The 17,678-nt window shown below is 38.9% G+C and overlaps 2 protein-coding genes across 7 annotated transcripts; one reads left to right on the plus strand and one right to left on the minus strand.

The window, feature by feature from the left end:
- Positions 1-724: 724 nt before the first annotated feature.
- On the minus strand, positions 725-11,607 carry ferry3 (FERRY endosomal RAB5 effector complex subunit 3). 3 transcript variants are annotated; one of them, XM_077596128.1, is made up of 15 exons: positions 11,126-11,607; positions 9,059-9,247; positions 8,735-8,880; positions 7,207-7,388; positions 6,524-6,623; positions 6,307-6,428; positions 6,082-6,188; positions 5,753-5,950; positions 5,409-5,537; positions 5,172-5,240; positions 4,901-5,103; positions 3,961-4,018; positions 3,710-3,777; positions 2,529-2,655; positions 725-2,366 (listed from the first exon to the last, which is right to left on the minus strand). In XM_077596128.1, exons 2-14 carry the CDS (start codon positions 9,237-9,239, stop codon positions 2,563-2,565), a joined length of 1,656 nt encoding a protein of 551 aa, XP_077452254.1. In that variant the 5' UTR covers positions 9,240-9,247; positions 11,126-11,607; the 3' UTR covers positions 725-2,366; positions 2,529-2,562. The 3 variants fall into 3 exon arrangements, with proteins under 3 accessions (XP_077452254.1, XP_077452256.1, XP_077452253.1); XM_077596130.1 differs by lacking the exon at positions 11,126-11,607 and adding an exon at positions 9,678-9,758 and having other exon boundaries at positions 725-2,330; XM_077596127.1 differs by lacking the exon at positions 11,126-11,607 and adding an exon at positions 9,678-9,758.
- Positions 10,632-17,609, plus strand: e2f4 (E2F transcription factor 4). Of its 4 annotated transcripts, XM_077596132.1 has the most exons (12): positions 10,632-10,747; positions 11,061-11,308; positions 12,274-12,383; positions 12,477-12,637; positions 13,162-13,206; positions 13,285-13,358; positions 13,428-13,595; positions 13,698-13,776; positions 14,792-14,935; positions 15,128-15,175; positions 15,270-15,314; positions 15,822-17,609. In XM_077596132.1, exons 2-12 carry the CDS (start codon positions 11,141-11,143, stop codon positions 15,935-15,937), a joined length of 1,158 nt encoding a protein of 385 aa, XP_077452258.1. In that variant the 5' UTR covers positions 10,632-10,747; positions 11,061-11,140; the 3' UTR covers positions 15,938-17,609. The 4 variants fall into 4 exon arrangements, with proteins under 4 accessions (XP_077452258.1, XP_077452257.1, XP_077452259.1 ...); XM_077596131.1 differs by lacking the exon at positions 10,632-10,747 and having other exon boundaries at positions 10,773-11,308; XM_077596133.1 differs by lacking the exon at positions 10,632-10,747 and having other exon boundaries at positions 10,775-11,308; positions 13,285-13,349.
- Positions 17,610-17,678: the final 69 nt, after the last annotated feature.

Here is a 17,678-nt window from a genome sequence, read left to right on the forward strand (position 1 = left end):
TATATATATGGTCTACATTTGTTTGAGTATTTCACTTTGAAGTGGGGAGAACTCATTTTCACGCTTGCAATTATTGTACTTAACATGATGACAAGAATTATAATGAAATTTCCAATGTGGCTGATGATGCATTCAATGGCGTTTCAGAAGGAAAAAAACATGTGTTTGAGACCTTACAAGGTAATTGAGAAATATCTTTGATCAGAATTGAATCTGAATGTCTAAAATTGTGTTGCTGGGACCGAAGAGGCAGAATATCACAAGTATTTTATTTAAAAAATGTTTCTAACCTTCTAAGTTATCATTTATTCAAATCTGATTCATATCTTTATATAAGACACCATTTACCATAATGCTGGTTTGACGCAGGAAGTTTCGCAACAGTTGATGGGAGTTGTGTCATGGTTATTTTTGGTTGGCTGTGGATACGTCACTATTTGTAACTGCTTTAATTACATACGAGGCATGTTTTTGAAACATTTTAAACGAAATGGAACTGAGTCGAAACCTAGTTTCCTATTTGAAAATTTTCTGTCAGACTGAAAATACTTTTAGGCAAACTCAAAATGAAACCCATTTAAAAAGGGGGCATTAAGGCATTTGCAATGAGTGATGTGGATTATCACTGTTCGAAAGTTTAGTTGTCCTTGGTTAATTCATCCCCTCTGATATACATGCTGACAAAAAAATCAATTGACTACATAAGATGAGCAATGTACAAGAATTTGTTGTTTGAGTATTTTATTTAAAAAAAACATCCAAAACATTTTATTATCGAGAAAGAAAAAAATGACATTTGAATGCATTGCAGGTTTATGGTACAAAATAACTATTATATGCAGATTTGTATTCACGAACAGTGCCACCTGCTGTCATGAAAGTGGAGAAGTGCTACCTTAGACACTTGAACGGATGGATTGTGATCCTCACTTGGTCTCACTGCAATGCAGCATTTAAAGCTGCATACTGCTCATCTTTGCACCAGTGAAGTGTCATTTGGAAAATGCAAGAGTTGGCATCACTCGTCTCTGCAGGTAAGTAACCTTCTCGCAAAGGCCTGAACAAACCAAGCCACGACACGCGGAGACGCTCCCCTATTAATTTTGCTGCCTGATCTGTGCAGTCACCACCAAGTTTAGAGATCACACTACAATGTGAACATACGGTCCTGAAATCTAACCCTAACTCCTTTACCGCTACTGACAGCAATGTCTGTCATTGCCAATTTCACTGAATGAGTTAATACTACTCACACTGTTACACTATTTGTATAGAATCATGCAATGGTCACAAGGTGAGATGGCTAAAAATGTCAATTAAAACTTTGGCTGCCATTGATGCTGTTATACTGTTTCAGTTTCAAAAAATATTTATATGTATTTATATTCATACATATAAACATCAGTTTTTCCCAACAAGTCATACATTGGAATATACAGAAAGAAAAATGGTAACATTACAAGATTGAAATTGAAACGAACAAAATCCATCTTGTAACATTACAAGATTCAATTCATAATATTACAAGATTCCATTTTTTTTTGTTTCTTATTTTTAATGAAACGTGAACCGGAAGTTGTTTTGCATTTCATGTAATTTTAAGAGATTGAAGTCATTTTAGTAGAAAAAAAGTGCTAAAATGACGAAAACAAAATTGATACCTTCCTTTTTAACTTCTTGTCATAAAATCAGTGCGGCTTATATGGTATAAGAACAAATACTATTTTCTTAGATTCAGGCATGCGTTATAATCTAAATTTACAGCAATTGTTTTTTATATTATTTTTTTCTCAAAATCTTTTAAGTGCCATTGATTGGGATAGACTTCTAATCCATTTTGACAGGCAGTTTATGGTTCAGTTTGATTTCAAAACTTGAAAAAAATAATAACTGACTGTGGTTGGTAGCAATTGAATAATTGGAAGTCTGTTGCTCTCAAACACTGTCAACTTAAACGGTTGAGAAAAGGTTTGATAATGCTCACACATCGATAGTGAGTCATTATTCAAATTTACTAAATAAGTATTTTCCACACGAAACCCCAAACATTCCAGTCCACCTTCAATAGCGTTTGTTGTACTGTATTTGTATTCAAGTCATATACCAAGGTAGTGCTATTTACACTCCCTACCAGCCAGATTAAAGCATAACACTTTGCATGTCATTAAATGCAGCATTATACTGCGGCTCCAACAAACAGTATAAGCTGCAGATAGCGGCTCAGAGGAAATGACACCAGCTCCCGGGTTGTTGCCGATGTCATAAAAGTCTGTCAGTGGAGCTGCTCCCTGGAGGTTTGAAATGATAATTGCAGCAGCTGCTCTGGTGAGCTGCGGGACACAGCCGTCTTTCAGTGAGATATGCAGCTTTAGAACGAAAACAAATAAACAGGCTTATTAACTGCTTAAGGATCCTTACTTCTCTGTAGGCACTATAAGGTCGCCCTGTTCTCTTTTGAGTTTTCAGATGTAAAAAACACTCCAACAATCTTACAAATATGTAAAAAAAAATCCTCAATTTTGGTGTACCTTCATCTCTGAAGGCGTGGTGCTTCTTTTCAAATCATGGTTTTGATGTGAGCGTTAAGGTGGAGGAGACACGGAAGATTTGAGGCAACATGTTGCTCAGCTGGTAGAACATTTCCTCGGAAATACTCTGTCGACAGAAAGAGACGCGGCCGAGGAGAAATGGGGGTTAGATTTTCTGACAAAATATTTGCCATGACACAAAATTGTATTGTGTGTGTGTGTGTGTGTGTAGGGAAGTGGAGGGAGGTGATAGGACCCTGGCTGTGAACATTTGGGTATTGTTTTTTGTTGAGAAGATGCTGAAATCTACGACCGAGGGCTCGGTGTCACTTGAAGGCACCCGTCAAATGAGAATGTTAAGTATTGATCGGTACGCATTTATCAACACACAACTCCACAGAGTATATTTAGTCTCTTTGAAGGCAACATTGTTGTTTCAGGGAGCCATTTCCAATCCTGTCTGAGCACGGAGATGACAGGAAGCCAGTTCAGTCGGAGCTTTTGATGCCGCTGCTTTTACAGTCTTACGGTGTCAACGTTGCTGCACGCACAAGGGCTCAGCTGTCTTCTATAGCACCCACCCCATAGGTACAAACATTCCGCAAAGCCCAAAATAAAATGTCATGTGTCACAACACAGACAGGACCAAATTTGAGTTTTGTAGAATGCAAAGCTTGAACCTTGTAGTGACATTTTTCAGTTGTTAAGACATAACAAAGGGATGTGGAGTTGAAGGTAAATTGATGCCAACAATGACAGACAGCTGCGTGTAAATCCTGATGCTTATCACGCCTGTATGTGGATGAGCGCGCTTACATTTATCACGCAGCGAAAAACAAGCCAAGATAAACTAAGCCTCTCAACGGTACGATTTATGGCCAGCTTTATGAACACCTAAAAGTTATGTGCTGCAAAGCCAGTTGTGCCTATGGTGATCTTGTGTGATCTTTAGGCATACGTGGATTGATCAAATGGGAGCTCGCTTGCGTTTACTTGCGTCAACGTGACATTTGAGAACATCCGAGTACTGCTCTGTTGACACCACTCAGCTTTGATTTAGGGATCTTTAACTCACTCTTTCCCGACCACATCAGCAAGATAGAGTTGGGAAATTGAGTAAATTAAACTGCGAGGAACACATAACAGCTATGTTGAGCTGTGATATAAGACGCACGTCTCACCTTTGGCACGAGAAACTGCACCGTGCGTGAGACGCCTCCATCCCATGACGCCATTTCCATCATGAAACCTGGAAAAAAAATGTAGACACAGCCCGATGCATGATTAAACTCTCACTAAAATGACAACCTAGAATAATTTCAGAAAACACTATTTACTGTAAAGGGATTAAAATCCAAAAAGAGCATTTATCATTAACTTCAACCCCCAAAAATGAACACATGATTAGCACTCAACACGTTTTTTTTTTTACCTTTGACACATTTGAAGACTAGCTCAGCTCTCTTCAAACACCATGGTATGGTCATTTCCTGAATGGAAAGAATAGCGGAAAAATGTAGTATCAATGCAAAAAATATCTAAGTTCAACAAAATAAACTTGTGGAGCACTCTTCAAGAGCCCTAGCAGCAAAATTCGCCTCTCATCATTAACATTCCACCCAACTTTCATGTACATTTGACTTCTTTACCTCTGCCCACATCCCCTAAAATCTCATCACTCTTTCTCCTCATCATATCGCCTATTGTGTAAATTAGTTAAATAGACGAATCCGTAATCCAGACGTCTGTGTTCATGAGACTTCCTCAAAATGAGTAAACAGTTACAGAAATATATTTTTGCTGCATATGAAGCATAGTTTGAGTCAAGACTGCCACAAATGTTTTTTTAAAGAACTCACAATATACTTGATCCCAAAAAACTTTTCTTATTGCACTTGTGCTGATAGCGGCTATCATACTTGCACATTCTTCTCCAAACCAAAAACTGTGAGGCACCTTACTGTGGAAAATTGGTTGAAGTCTGTAATTCAGACAAACAAGCCACTTCAATCAAAGTCCCAAAGCAAGAGAAGGCCTGCACAGCATGCAGCTGTCTTTGCTTGACTGCGCTGGTTTGATAGGGAAACCACAAGCTAACAATTACATTTGATTAAATTCCTGAATCAGCTAAAAAGACTTCCTTATGAATAGAAAATACTTTCTAAAAATAGCAAAAAGAAAACAAGCAAAAAAAACCACTTCCTCCCTGACTTGTTATAATGTTGGTTATATTCAACTAAATTTTTGCTTTACAACTTCATTTCTCTCCAATTAGTTCGCAGGGTCTGATACGCTAACTCGTGTACTTGTCTGTAATCATATTGTTTCGTGTCTTTGGTTTTTTACTTTTCAGCATGGGCAATTTCAATTACCTCTGACATGTCATGGACCAGCAACAGCGGGATGGTGATGGTGGTGATGTCATGCATGCAGCAGACCTTCAGAATGTTCCTCAGGCCCATGATGGCCGGGTCCCTCGCCGTGATATTCCCCGAACGCACGTTGTCGTCCACGCACAGGTGGAAGACGATGTGAACCTCGGACAAGTTGGAGTGTCGCGAGACGTAGAACTCCCCTTTGACATGAAGTCCTCAAGTTTGGTCATGAAATGACAACGCTGATTAACAACCGCAATCGCCTTACCGGGTAAGATATTTGAAGGGTTTCTTTCAACGTTTTTATTTTTATCATCACTTCCATTCCTAGGGTGTTCTGCAAGGATAAAAAAATTAAACAATAGGTTGATGTTGATCAGAATTAAGGCTGTAAAGAATCAATACGGGTGATTATTACAGGTTAAAAGAGTTGGATCTATGTATTGGTTGAATGCATGCACATGCAGGTGTGTACTTCTAAAAAAAAGGAATCTAAAGGTATCACCAGGTTGATCTTTTTGCTTGTTGCTCCGCTGGGCTCTGGCATAAAGCACGACCTGCTGCACCTCGTCCAGCTGCTCCTCCAGGCAGAGAAAGTGAAAATCTGTGCACTCCTTTGCCACTGTTGCAAAATCTAGAAAAGAGTAATTACATGATGATACACGATTCAAACCCACAGAAACATTTTAGGATTAGCTCTGAAATGGTTTCCATTAGCACACGTGTAATTGAAGGCAACAGATGTCCAATCCGTTTGGCCTGGCATTGATCACAGTTAAATAGCACACACTCTTCGTCAAAAGCTAAAATACTTATACATGATGTAACAAACATTTCCTGTTGTCTAACCTCTCTTTATGCCACTGTACGAGTTGACCCTGTTATCAACCAATAATACCAGACCACAAAGCGACGAGGAATAGAGTGACAGGGCTGTTTGGAGACGCCGCAGCTTTGCTCCACTGCTGCCGTGACGTCGATGCTTACAAAAGTCCAAAACATCTGCCCGGACTAGTCGTAGGTTATGCATCGTCTTCAATTGTGCTCCTAATGCGAACAAGTGCAGGAAATAGGTCACAAAAATGCAGTTTATCTGTTGTTGTTTTTTTTAATAATCGAAAAATCCCAACCAATGTGCTCATTTGTTGAGTGATAAATATTTTTAGCACGGCACTCACCTAGATGGATAGTGAAGCTTTCTTCTAGTTGAGGCGACTCCTCGAACATCCTGCCTGCAGAACCTGAAGGGTCTGACAACTGGCTAGACTGCATCTTAATTTCCTCGCTGGATATTAAGCATATCCATTTTCGAAATACGAACACAAAGAGGATATTCAAATACTATGTTATACCAAGTCATAATTTGGTTCCAATGCTACACAAATACAAGCAGACAAGCATACTTAATTTGGCTGCTGTTGGATTTCTGTAGGTCCTGGTGCAGTTTGATGACCCAGTCTTGATATTCTTGCTTTTGAATAAAAGTCACATGCTTGAGTTCAGTGACCCACTTATTCTCCAGCACCTGTCCAAAGATGACAAACGAGGAACTATACGAGCTGGGCCTAAAATTGACTGACTACAATGTACGTAAATAATATTTTTGCTGTAATAATTTACCTGCTGTGAATCAAAGTGCTGGGAAGCTACCGCATTCACATCATGGTCACTTAGTGTATTCCCCAACTCATGCATTACTTTGTCCATTTCTGCTGCTTGTCTGACACAGACGAGGAAAATGAAAGTATTAAAACCTTTATAAAGCTCGTGACTATTTATGGTAATTAAAAAAACTAACATAAGGATAAATAGATGGGGAAAAAAACGCCTTAACCTCATAAAGACCTAGTGTCCACATTACATTTTGGGTCAGATATTAAATTGAATTGAATTGAATACTTATATTGTCTTTATACAAGTATAATGAGATTTAAATAGGTAAATAGATAGACCAGAATATTAGCATTTAATACATAAAGTTGGTCTTGCCTACATCATTATTGTATTTCTTCCTGTTATTTTTAACTACTTTTAAGAATAAATTGATTTATAAATGAATAAAATGTTGATAAACACTAAATTATTACGATTAAAACTAATAAAAACAGGAATACACTGGTTATGGCCCATAATAACACTTTAAAGTTGTTGTTTTTTTTGTTTGATTGGTAGATTGACAACAATAAAAGTCCAATAAAGCTGGGAAGGTTGACCCAATCGTTCCCTGGCCAAGTCAAAATGGATTGGGCGTCCAGCGCCGTCAATACCGGCCAAAGAGTGGCCTATGAAGTGATAACACTAACCTCTCTTGTATCGTCTTAATCTCCATGTCTCGCTCGCTGATAAGCTCGGAAATACGGACAAAGTAATTGTGTTCCAAGTTGAGAAGTGTATCTGAGGCAGGAGAATGGATTAACTCGTGGTAAACATCTGCAAAGTCGTCATCCCAGCTGGCCTCTTCGGGTCGAGCGTGCTCTAGCGTAGTCTAAAATGGTTACAGACAAAAAGGATAAAAAGGATTTAGTATTCCACCAATCCATTCAATTTAGATCTTGATGAGAGTCAGCAGTGAGATGTGTCTTGTGAAAAACATGAGCTGTTTGAAGAATGCACCTTAAATTGAAGGGCAACGAAAGGTAACATGTAATTTGTTTGGTTTTACCTAGCAATCTCTTAAGAGAAATTGACCAATTGTTGTAACATATCTATGAATAGAAAAGTATCAGAACTACGCTATTTATACTTGCTTAGGAATCATGGGACTTGAAGGCCTCCATGGTTATTTTTGAACGACTGCAGTAAAAGCTTGTTTTAAATGTTTAAGTGCAACAGGCAAGACAGCCCCGACACATCAAGCTGAGGTAGGCCCACAAAGTGGGAACACTATTTATACTCTTGAACATTAATATACATAATTAATATATAAACAAAAACACTCATCAGAACTCAAACACAGACTAGGGTAATGATTTCAGATTCACAAAGCCCAAACTAGATTCAAAAAAGGTTGGGATGCTGAAAAAAAAGGCTGCAAAAGTCATTTGCACATATAACAAACAAAAACAATTAGCACTAATAAGGTCTATTGGCAACATGATAGAGAATAAAAGAGCTTCTCAGAGGTAGTCTCCCAGAAGCTAAAAAAAAGGTCAGAAATGACCAATTCCCTCAATGTTGTGCAGGAAGATGGTAAATCAATATCAGAAAAGTGTTTCCCAGCAAAACAATTGCAAATACTTCAATGTGATCATCATTAACGGCGCATTAAATCATCCAGAGATTCAGAGAATCTGAAACAAAATCTGGGGGTGAATGTCAAGGCCGTAAAAGCATATGGAATGTCTCTGATCTTCGGGCCCTTAAACGGCACTGCGCCACAAACAGAAATACTGCTGTAAAAGAAATCACAGAATAGGCTCAGCAATACTTCCATTGTCGGTGAACACAATTTACTGTGCCAGCATTATAATGTTCATCAGTATTAACTCATCGGCTACTATAGATGTCCAATCCAGTTTGACTGGCAAGGCAGGCGGCGATCATTCGATCCCAAATTGTTTTCACTGATGACCTTCTTGTGTGGCTTTAATGTGGGATACCTTAGTTCAAATTGGAAAAAAAATATGGGTGTGCCATTTTTCGCCATATCGGCAGATCTCAAAGGTGACTCAGACTTGACTCGCATGCAAAAATTAGGCGACTGAGATCATCCCGACTGCAGATTGACATTTTTGTCAATTGTCAGCATGAAGAAAATGAAACAAAAGTAGTGAAGAGAAAAAAATGTTTGCGTTTTAGGCACAGTGTAAATGTAAGGATCTGCAGGCTCACCTCTACATAGGCTCTGGTCCACGCATTGACAAGCTGATTTACATCTACATGTCCCAGTGTCAGTCTTTGTAAAGCCAGTTCAGCCTCTCTGTCATAATCCAAAATTGTCTCTTTCTCAATGAAGTCAGACAGCAACACTTTAAGTTCTAACAAAGAAGCATGTGGAGAGGGAGAAAACATTTGACATTGTAGAATGCTTCAACATAAACATTTTTTACCTAGGTCTACAATGTCTTGTGTGTCTGTCTTGCTACTGCAACCAAGGACATTTCCCGAATACGGGATGAAATAAAGTTCTAATCTAATCTAAAGTAGCCATCTCACCATTTTCTTTGTAGCAGGGGATTTTATGGAGGAGCATGAGGCGTCCATGAAGGTCACTGACATTCTCCTGAATGGGAAACTGCAGAGGTACTTTGAGAACACAGTTGTGTTTACCAGCCTTGAACTCAAACACAAACTCCTTTTCAGTCTTGATACTTTGTTTGCCTTTGATTTTCTTCATGGTCTCGACTAAAAAAAAGATGTGATAAGAAAACATCGTTACAATGGAAATAGTATGTCAATTCTAATCGATAGTGGTGTTGATGGTGGGTAATAATTACTATACTACATAATAACTATCCTCTTGATCATAAATGTTTAATCATTTATCCGTACAGCCAGGTACCTGTTTAAAATTCAAAATACATCGTTCTAATAAAAAATAATAAGGGACATTTATTTTGGGTGGGATTTAACAAGCTATCTCATCTGTCTGTTCATCCTATTCTATCCTGTCATATCTCGCATAAACATCCAATTTAATATCAAACAATTGGCTGTTTTTTGTTACGGTGAAATGGATGACGAAGGAAATGCTTCTCGCTTTTACATTAGGGGCTCACAGACACATCCCTATGTTTATAAGCACATATTTAAAACGTAAAAAGCATATATTTACCACTGTGGCTTCCTTGATGCCCGGTCAGGTGACAGCATCTGAGCTAAGCAATAGGCAGGAAACGCACTTTCGTCATTTTCTGATCCTTTTGTATTACTGTACTGCACAACTAAATATTTTAAAAACTTGTATAGTATACATTTTCAAATTTATTACATCTATTGATGTATTTGTATTTTTCGATTGAACATCCTGTTTTTTTAAACTTTAGTATACAATCATGTAAATTCTTCTTAGTTCATTTCTACGGGCATTATTGCCCCCTGGTGGACATACAAGCGTCAAAGAAAAAATACAAAACTAGATTTTTTTTAAAATTACCAATCAATTATATTTCTAACAGTTCACCCCAATTGAATGTGACATTATAATTAAAAATCAATTCGTACCCCTCTAGTATAGTTTGTCAATCTCATAATTTACAATAGCAAGTGCAACATTGTCAACGATTTTGTTGATCCCACAGAGATGACCAACAGGGGGTCGCATTTTTTGCGTTTTGAGTAATCATGGAGCTTGCGGTGGCTAAATTTTCTCATATATATTTATTATTATTATTATATTATAGATGTTGGTGTATGTATGAATTCTCCTGACTTCGATGCAGGCGGCACGGAGTTAAGGAAACTCAGTGACAGTATGACTGTGGGTTCAAATTATTAATATACTTTGTATTTAGGGTCATCTGAAATAGGCTCCAGTATCTTGAGAGTCTGACAAAAATAAATGGTGTTGAAAATGGATGGATCACTACAGTATTAGTTGACTGATTATGTAATAATAAAAACATAATTTACATTATTATAAATTTAGCGATACTCTTTAAAATGGAATTAAAACCATTTCAAAAGTACAAAATGTATTATTTGCATTACACAATCCATGAAACATAATAGTATTAAATACTGCGGCTTCAAGTTACATCCGGTTATTTTTATGACTGCGCCTGCGCACATGGGCTTTCTTCAAGTTTGGGCCTTTAAGAGACTATCTCCAAACAGAAATATTTCATTGTCCTTCTTTCATACATTTTCGCGTTTATAAACGACTTAAAGCGTTTAATTTATTTGGTGTGTATTTAAAAACTTTTTTTACATAAATGGGCATTTTTTAATCTGGCCACGTTGGCATTACTCCGCTCCTCCACGCGTTTTGTATTGTCGGATACTGTTAGACGCTCCCTACACTGGTTGAACAGTCCCGTCATACCTCGCGTGGCCAACGGCTCTCTCCCAACCGAAAGCTCGTTCAATGAATTGTCGTCGTCGCTCTACTACACTCGTCGATATACTCGCGAAATACTTTGAAAAAAGCCCGGCCCGGAAAGAACGTCGAAACGCTCTTATGCCACAGACGTCATCGTCCTTCACTTTGTTTGACTAGGGCGTCGGAGCGCGTGTTCCAGGGTTCGTTCCCTCGGTTTTGGTCGTGGAGGCTGGGGGACTTACGGCGCTGGTCCCGGGATGATGATGGAGCTCGAGTCAACCAGCAACAGGGGGGAACTGGGAGCTATGGGTGACCCGCTGCAGCCGCAAACGCCGAGCAGGCATGAAAAAAGTCTGGGACTCCTCACCGCTAAATTCGTAACTTTGCTCCAGGAGGCCAAGGATGGAGTTCTGGATCTGAAAGCTGTGAGCGTGCCTAGACAGTCTTTGTTGTTAGCTAGCACATGTCATCTTCCGTCTTTTGCTTACACGCACTGTTTGTTAGCCTGCATTTAGTACAGCCTCACTTTCTCTCGTTTTATTTTAAATTCAGTTTACTTTGTAACGCAAATGTTCGGATGTTCAAGATTAAAAGTTCAGGAGGTCTGCCCGGTCAACTTATCCAAGCTGCCACCTGCAGATTTCTCTTTAGCTGCCATTTACGGTGATAAACATCCAATCCATTTCAAATAGAAGTGTATTACTCTCCCAGGTGAAATGGATTGGACATCTATCGCTGTCATTGGAAGATCGGTCACTGCCAGGCGTGCCTGTTGATATAGGACGTCTATTTCCGTCAGTGGCTGCTAATGGCTAAATTGCTGGCAAGTAGCAATAAAATATTCACATGCACGTGCTAGGTGTGGGGGGTCCTTTTGGCGCATACCACTTATCTCATGGAGGTGGAACATACACTACAAGTGTGGTTAAAACAAAATCATTTGAATGATTTTTTAGGTAGGATAAAAACTTTCATTAATAAATTCAGTTTATATTTCGCAGCCAGCTGTTGGGAGGGTGGCGTTCTGAATCTCAAATGGACTCTTCCCAATTAGGGGAAATAATATCATTACTCGGACTCCTAGATCTTATCGTGCAGGTGTTGTTTGAGTAGTTTGAGGATGCACCTGCAAGCAACAGGAAAAACATGGACTTATCAGTACACAGACGTATGTATCCACTTAAGTTAATGGTTTTATTATACCCCAATCTTGCCACAACACTTGGGCAAGGAAGCTGAGTTAAGTAACTTATTATTGTCCAAGTTGATTTTAAGCAACGTCATTTTCGGATGTACCACAGGAAAAACAAAAGTCTCGGTGCCAACTCTTTGTGAATGATTTACATGACACCAATTTTGAAAGGTTTTTTGTGTGTGTTGGGCAACTCAGGCTGCTGACACATTGGCAGTGCGGCAGAAGCGACGGATCTACGACATCACCAATGTGTTAGAGGGAATTGGACTCATTGAGAAGAAGTCCAAGAATAGTATCCAATGGAAGTAAGTCAAGTTTTCAAACTACTTGGGGACGTACAAGTAAGTGGCAACAATTTATTAAGCGTGTTTGGTGTTTCTTTTTTTTTTGTCTTTCAGGGGCGTGGGTCCTGGTTGTAATACAAGGGAGATAGCAGATAAGCTTATAGACCTGAAGGCAGAACTTGATGACCTAGCCATCAGGGAACATGAGCTAGACCAGCAGAGAGTCTGGGTGCAGCAGAGCATCAAAAATGTCACAGACGACTCCAACAATGGCCCATATCCTTTTTTTTTCTTTCTATATGTAAAAATGGCTTTTTGGGCCATATCAATACTAATCTTATTACCATACTGCTAAGTGAAAACATGGCTTTGTTGAGAATTTCACAGTTAAAAATGTGAAATATGTCAGTATGATTAACAGTTCATCCGCATCTTCATTTCTTGGTCCCTTACATGGATTCTTCCCCCAATCAAGACATAAAACTGCTACTCCTTTAGTCTCTGTGGCATCCAACACATTGTTTGGAAAAGAATTATTAGCCGAACTAAAGAAATTTGTTCGCCATTTGAATGCCCCGAAGCCTAAAATGTCTAAGTCCGAACTGGGGTGTGTCTGACTTCACATTCGTTCCATAATTTCAGCGCCTGGAAGCGTCATTTTCTGTTTAGACAATATTTTCTCTGTGCTAATAGTAATAAGAAATATCTGATTTGCAGACTAGTTAGATTCTTTGAGCAAACATCTTTCACATGACATACTATTATACGAAAAGGTTACTATTGCTTTAACATGTTTGTACTATGGCTTATGTGAAACATGAGGACCTATGCGGAGCGTTCAAAGGTACATTTTTTTTGTTTCTCTGTGTCTCTCTCTGCGAGATTTCAAACATGTCATCGCTTATCATGAATCCTTCCACAGGTGACACCCTTCTTGCAATACGTGCCCCAATTGGCACTCAGCTCGAGGTGCCCAGACCAGATGCTGTAAGTACTGTGCGTACCACCTTTCTCCCAAATCCATCTTCCATGTTTAAGTCACTGATCTTGTGTATGTAAATGAAGATTATGAATGGAGGAAGGAAATACCAGATCCGTTTGAAAAGCTCTACTGGCCCAATTGAAGTTTTACTGGTTAATAAGGACCCGTCCAGTGCCTCTCCAGTTGTTGTGTCCGTTCCTCCTCCAGATGACATACTTCAGAGCCTTCCTGCACCAACATCCTCCTCCCAGGTCTAGATGACGGCTTTGCCGGGAGTTTTTACTGCTTTCGGTTTACAACTCTGGACATACTGATAAAATTTGTTTTCCGCACTTTGCTATTGCTCTCCCCAGGTTACTAAAGAAGCTCCAGAACCAATGAAAACGGGTTCTTCCACCGCTTCAGCCATCAGTCAATCATCCTCAGTCACAGGTAAGAAAAGAAATCTCTGGTTTGTCATTATGATTTATTTTAATTTATTGTGATGGGCAGCACTTCAATTCACATTTTTTTAACAATTGCTGCATATATATAAAACGACATAAGCCATTTTCTATTCCAATAACAATAGGCCACCATATAATGTATTTGTATTAGTTGATTAAAAAAACATACTAGGACTGTTTTCCCCTCACTTTTTAAATGCCAACAAAGAATGTGTTCTGCTGCAATATATAACATAAAAGCAGACTTGCATAGATACAAGCCCATGCATGTAAACAAAAAGTATTACTGTAGCATACCTGTCAACCTCTGCCGATAACTGCCCTTATAAATGATTATGATTCCCCTTACAAACCCCCAAAAAACCTTACAAACACCGTACAGTCGTACGGTGTTTGTAAGGTTTTTTGGAACAAATTAATTTGTTTTCCATTCATTTCAATGGGAAACGTCCGCTCGAGTTACAAGAAGCTCGTCATACGATCTCAGTCTCGGAACGGATTACGATCGTATGTCGAGGTACCACTGTACTATACATATGCCTTCTACTTGGTAAAGCACAATAAAGGCCAGCGGTCTCCAAACTTTTTCTCACCTCGGACCAGTAAAGCTCTTCCTATTTTCTTGCGGATCGGCGTATGCGGAGGGCGACAACTTATGACACAAGTGTGGAGGTGGAGGGGGCTGTATGTTCCACTGACGACGTCCACGACGGCAAAAAATAAGACCCAAGCATAAGCGCAATTATTGATTATTATTATAACTTCCCATTTCAAGTAGGAGAGCGAGATTGAAAACATTAATATTGATTTATCTGATGGACCGGTACCAGGTGGCTCGTGGGGGGGACCCCTGATATAGGCGATACACAATCCTCATGATAAAAGGTCATTTCATATCATTTTGACGACATTTCGTGTTGTACATCACTATTACTATCATTATAATTGAAATACGATTGCTACATTATCTAACTTGACGCTAATTTGTTTTCTTTCCCCAGAAGCGAGTACCACGCCACTCAGTCCCACCACTGCAACCCCCGCTTCCATTAATCAACAACTCCAATCTTCTGCCTCCCTGGATGGATCTGTGTCATCATCGGCCTCCACAGTCTTTGAACCAATGAAGTCAGACCCGTCTGAATGTACGCATGCCTATCCGGTCAATTTACCAAATGGGCATTTAGTTTAAGTATACCATTTGTAAACCAAAATATTCGAAAATCGTTAAGTTGTGAAAAGTCTTGAATTTAACTTGCTCTGAGGTTTCGAACCACGCCATCATTGTGTGATTCTTTGAGGAAAATGTTGATCCGTTTCTCTCGATTTTTTTACAGTGCTGGACTTTCCCAAAGAGCTTTCAGAAATGTTTCATCCAACAAAAGGTAACGACATTTCTGATACAATATTGAGCATGTTGAAGGGAGTTTTTAGAAAGAATGCTTTTTGAAACATTTCAATCCATTCTTTGCATTTCAGAGATCATGAGTGGGGATTTATTGGATGACTTGATGGCGTCTGAAGGTGAGAATGTATGCATGTGTGTATACAGTGTTAAAATTCCATACCTGTCAACCTCTGCCGATAACTGCCCTACGACTCGTACGGCGTTTGTAAGGTTTTTTGGGGGTTTGTAAGGGGAATCATAATCATTTATAAGGTCAGTTATCGGCAGAGGTTGACAGGTATGATATTCGGCCTGAGCGATTTCTCATTTGTACCGCGACATCGCAATGTCCACATGCGCAATGCTCACATCACAGAACTAGCAATACTGCTAGAATAGGCTCCAAATGAATACAAGGCCATGGTAAGTTAACCAAAGTCTTCCCAACCAGAGCTATTAAATTGGTGGAAACTTCCATTTTTAATATTGCAAAATATCGCAAACACCCCCAAAAATTGCAATGTCTGCTTTCTCCCCAATATCGTTCAGCCCTATTATTATTTGTATTGCTGCACTCAAGTCTGATGATGTCATTGGCTCACATGGCTCAGCCTAATACATTTCTCTTCCTGTTCTGCCTGCAGTGTTTTCCCCTCTCCTTCGTCTGTCTCCCCCACCAAGTGACCACGACTACATATATAACCTGGATGAGACAGAAGGCCTGTGTGACCTCTTTGATGTTCCCATTTTAAACCTCTGACCAAAAAGCGGACGGTAGGTGGGCACACAGTCAAACAAAAAGGTGAGGAAAAAAAACATTTTGAACCGGGTCAGGGTTGACAGACTTTTTTCAACGGGAGCCCAACTGGAATCAACTTCCACCCCGTGAGGAAATCACTATCAAGATCAAACAGTTGCTTTCTCCACTTTTCCCAGAATTGAAACGACTGAAAATGTCTATTTTTGGATGAATGTTTATATGTATGTAAGTGTTGCCTCCAAATATGTTCTTGCAGCCGAATTTCTGAAGGCTTAATGCCTTTGTGCATATTATCTGAAATGTGGGCGATTATGTCATGTCCAGTGTCTTCAGGAAAAAAATACATTTTCCTATCAGGTGCAGAGACGTGGCAACATAACAGTGCAGCCCACCTGCTTACTCATAGCTTGAATCAGTCCAGAAGTAACTGGTTATGCATCATATGCACTCTTGTACATAAAGAATATATATTTTGTCTTAGCAGCAAACAAGTGTATTGTCTAACAATCTACATTTGTAAATTAAATAGTTAGCAAATGATGATATCAGACTTCAAGTAAACATAAAGTCTGTTCATAAAACAAATATGTAAAAATATGGAGTTATTTTTTCATAATCAAAACGAGAAAATATTTTAATGAGTTATGCCAGCGTTTTCCTGTTGTCTTTATAGAGGTAACATGCAAAGGACCAAAAATAAAACCGGGATTAGTGGGACGTTAAAGTTTGAAATTTATTATTCTCTTAATATTAGTTTTTTTTTCCTTTGATAGCTGAAAAGTGCAGTGTAGGTTTTTTTGGGTTTTTTTGTTTTTGTTTAGTTTTTTTGTTTGTTTGATGGCTCAAGAAAAGCGCTTCAACCTGATGTGCTTTATTTTCCAAGTATTTGCAAGTTGTATTGCTATTTATATGTATGATAAGACTTGGCAAATACCAACGTACTCCACTTTGCTTTCCAAATTATTATTTGCCTTGTATTTTGTTTAGTTGGGTGTAAAAAGCATGTTTTTTTTTTTTTTTTTTTTAAGTAGTGATATATATTTTACTCATTTATGGCCAGAAATCAAGATGTATATATTTTTTTTGTATTTCTGCAATGCTGCCTTTGACTTTTTTCACCTTTTTATAATTACATGGGACAAGTCCGCTGTTAGAGTGTGAGAGTGAATGGTTGTCCGTCTCCTCGTGCCCTGCAATCGCCTGGCCACCGATTCGGGGTGTCCCCCGCCTCTGGCCCGATAGGCTCCAGCACCCCCTGCGACCCTAACCCCGCTGTTACTGTTCATCCCAAAAGTCATAATTCCAAATGTTATAGACTGTAGAACCATGTGAATTTTTATTTCCTCAGACACTGCGTATGCTAAATAGAATAGGATTTTTTCCCCGCTTAATATCTGAAAAAGATTGTTGTGACAAATTTGAGGCTCCACACATTAAATTAGATGGAATTTATTGCCAATACTTGCTAGATTTTTCAAAGCATCCTTTCTCGGTGCACTTTACCATTTTTCCATTTCTTCTTCAGTCCTTTTAACAGACCGAGAGTCTTTTTAAGGTGTTAAGCGGACAGCACGACTGGGTGAAAAAAGTGCGAATGTTTGTACCTTATGTTGACAATTGGCAAGCTGTACTGCGTCTATGAAACTAAATAAACACTGAAATTTGCTTGGAATGGCTGGCATCTGTATGGCATACTGTTGGTTTGGACAGAAGTGTTGTGGAGTCGAGTACCTTAAATAAA

This window comes from Stigmatopora argus, chromosome 3, assembly GCF_051989625.1.
Source record: "Stigmatopora argus isolate UIUO_Sarg chromosome 3, RoL_Sarg_1.0, whole genome shotgun sequence".
Classification (NCBI taxonomy): domain Eukaryota; kingdom Metazoa; phylum Chordata; class Actinopteri; order Syngnathiformes; family Syngnathidae; genus Stigmatopora; species Stigmatopora argus.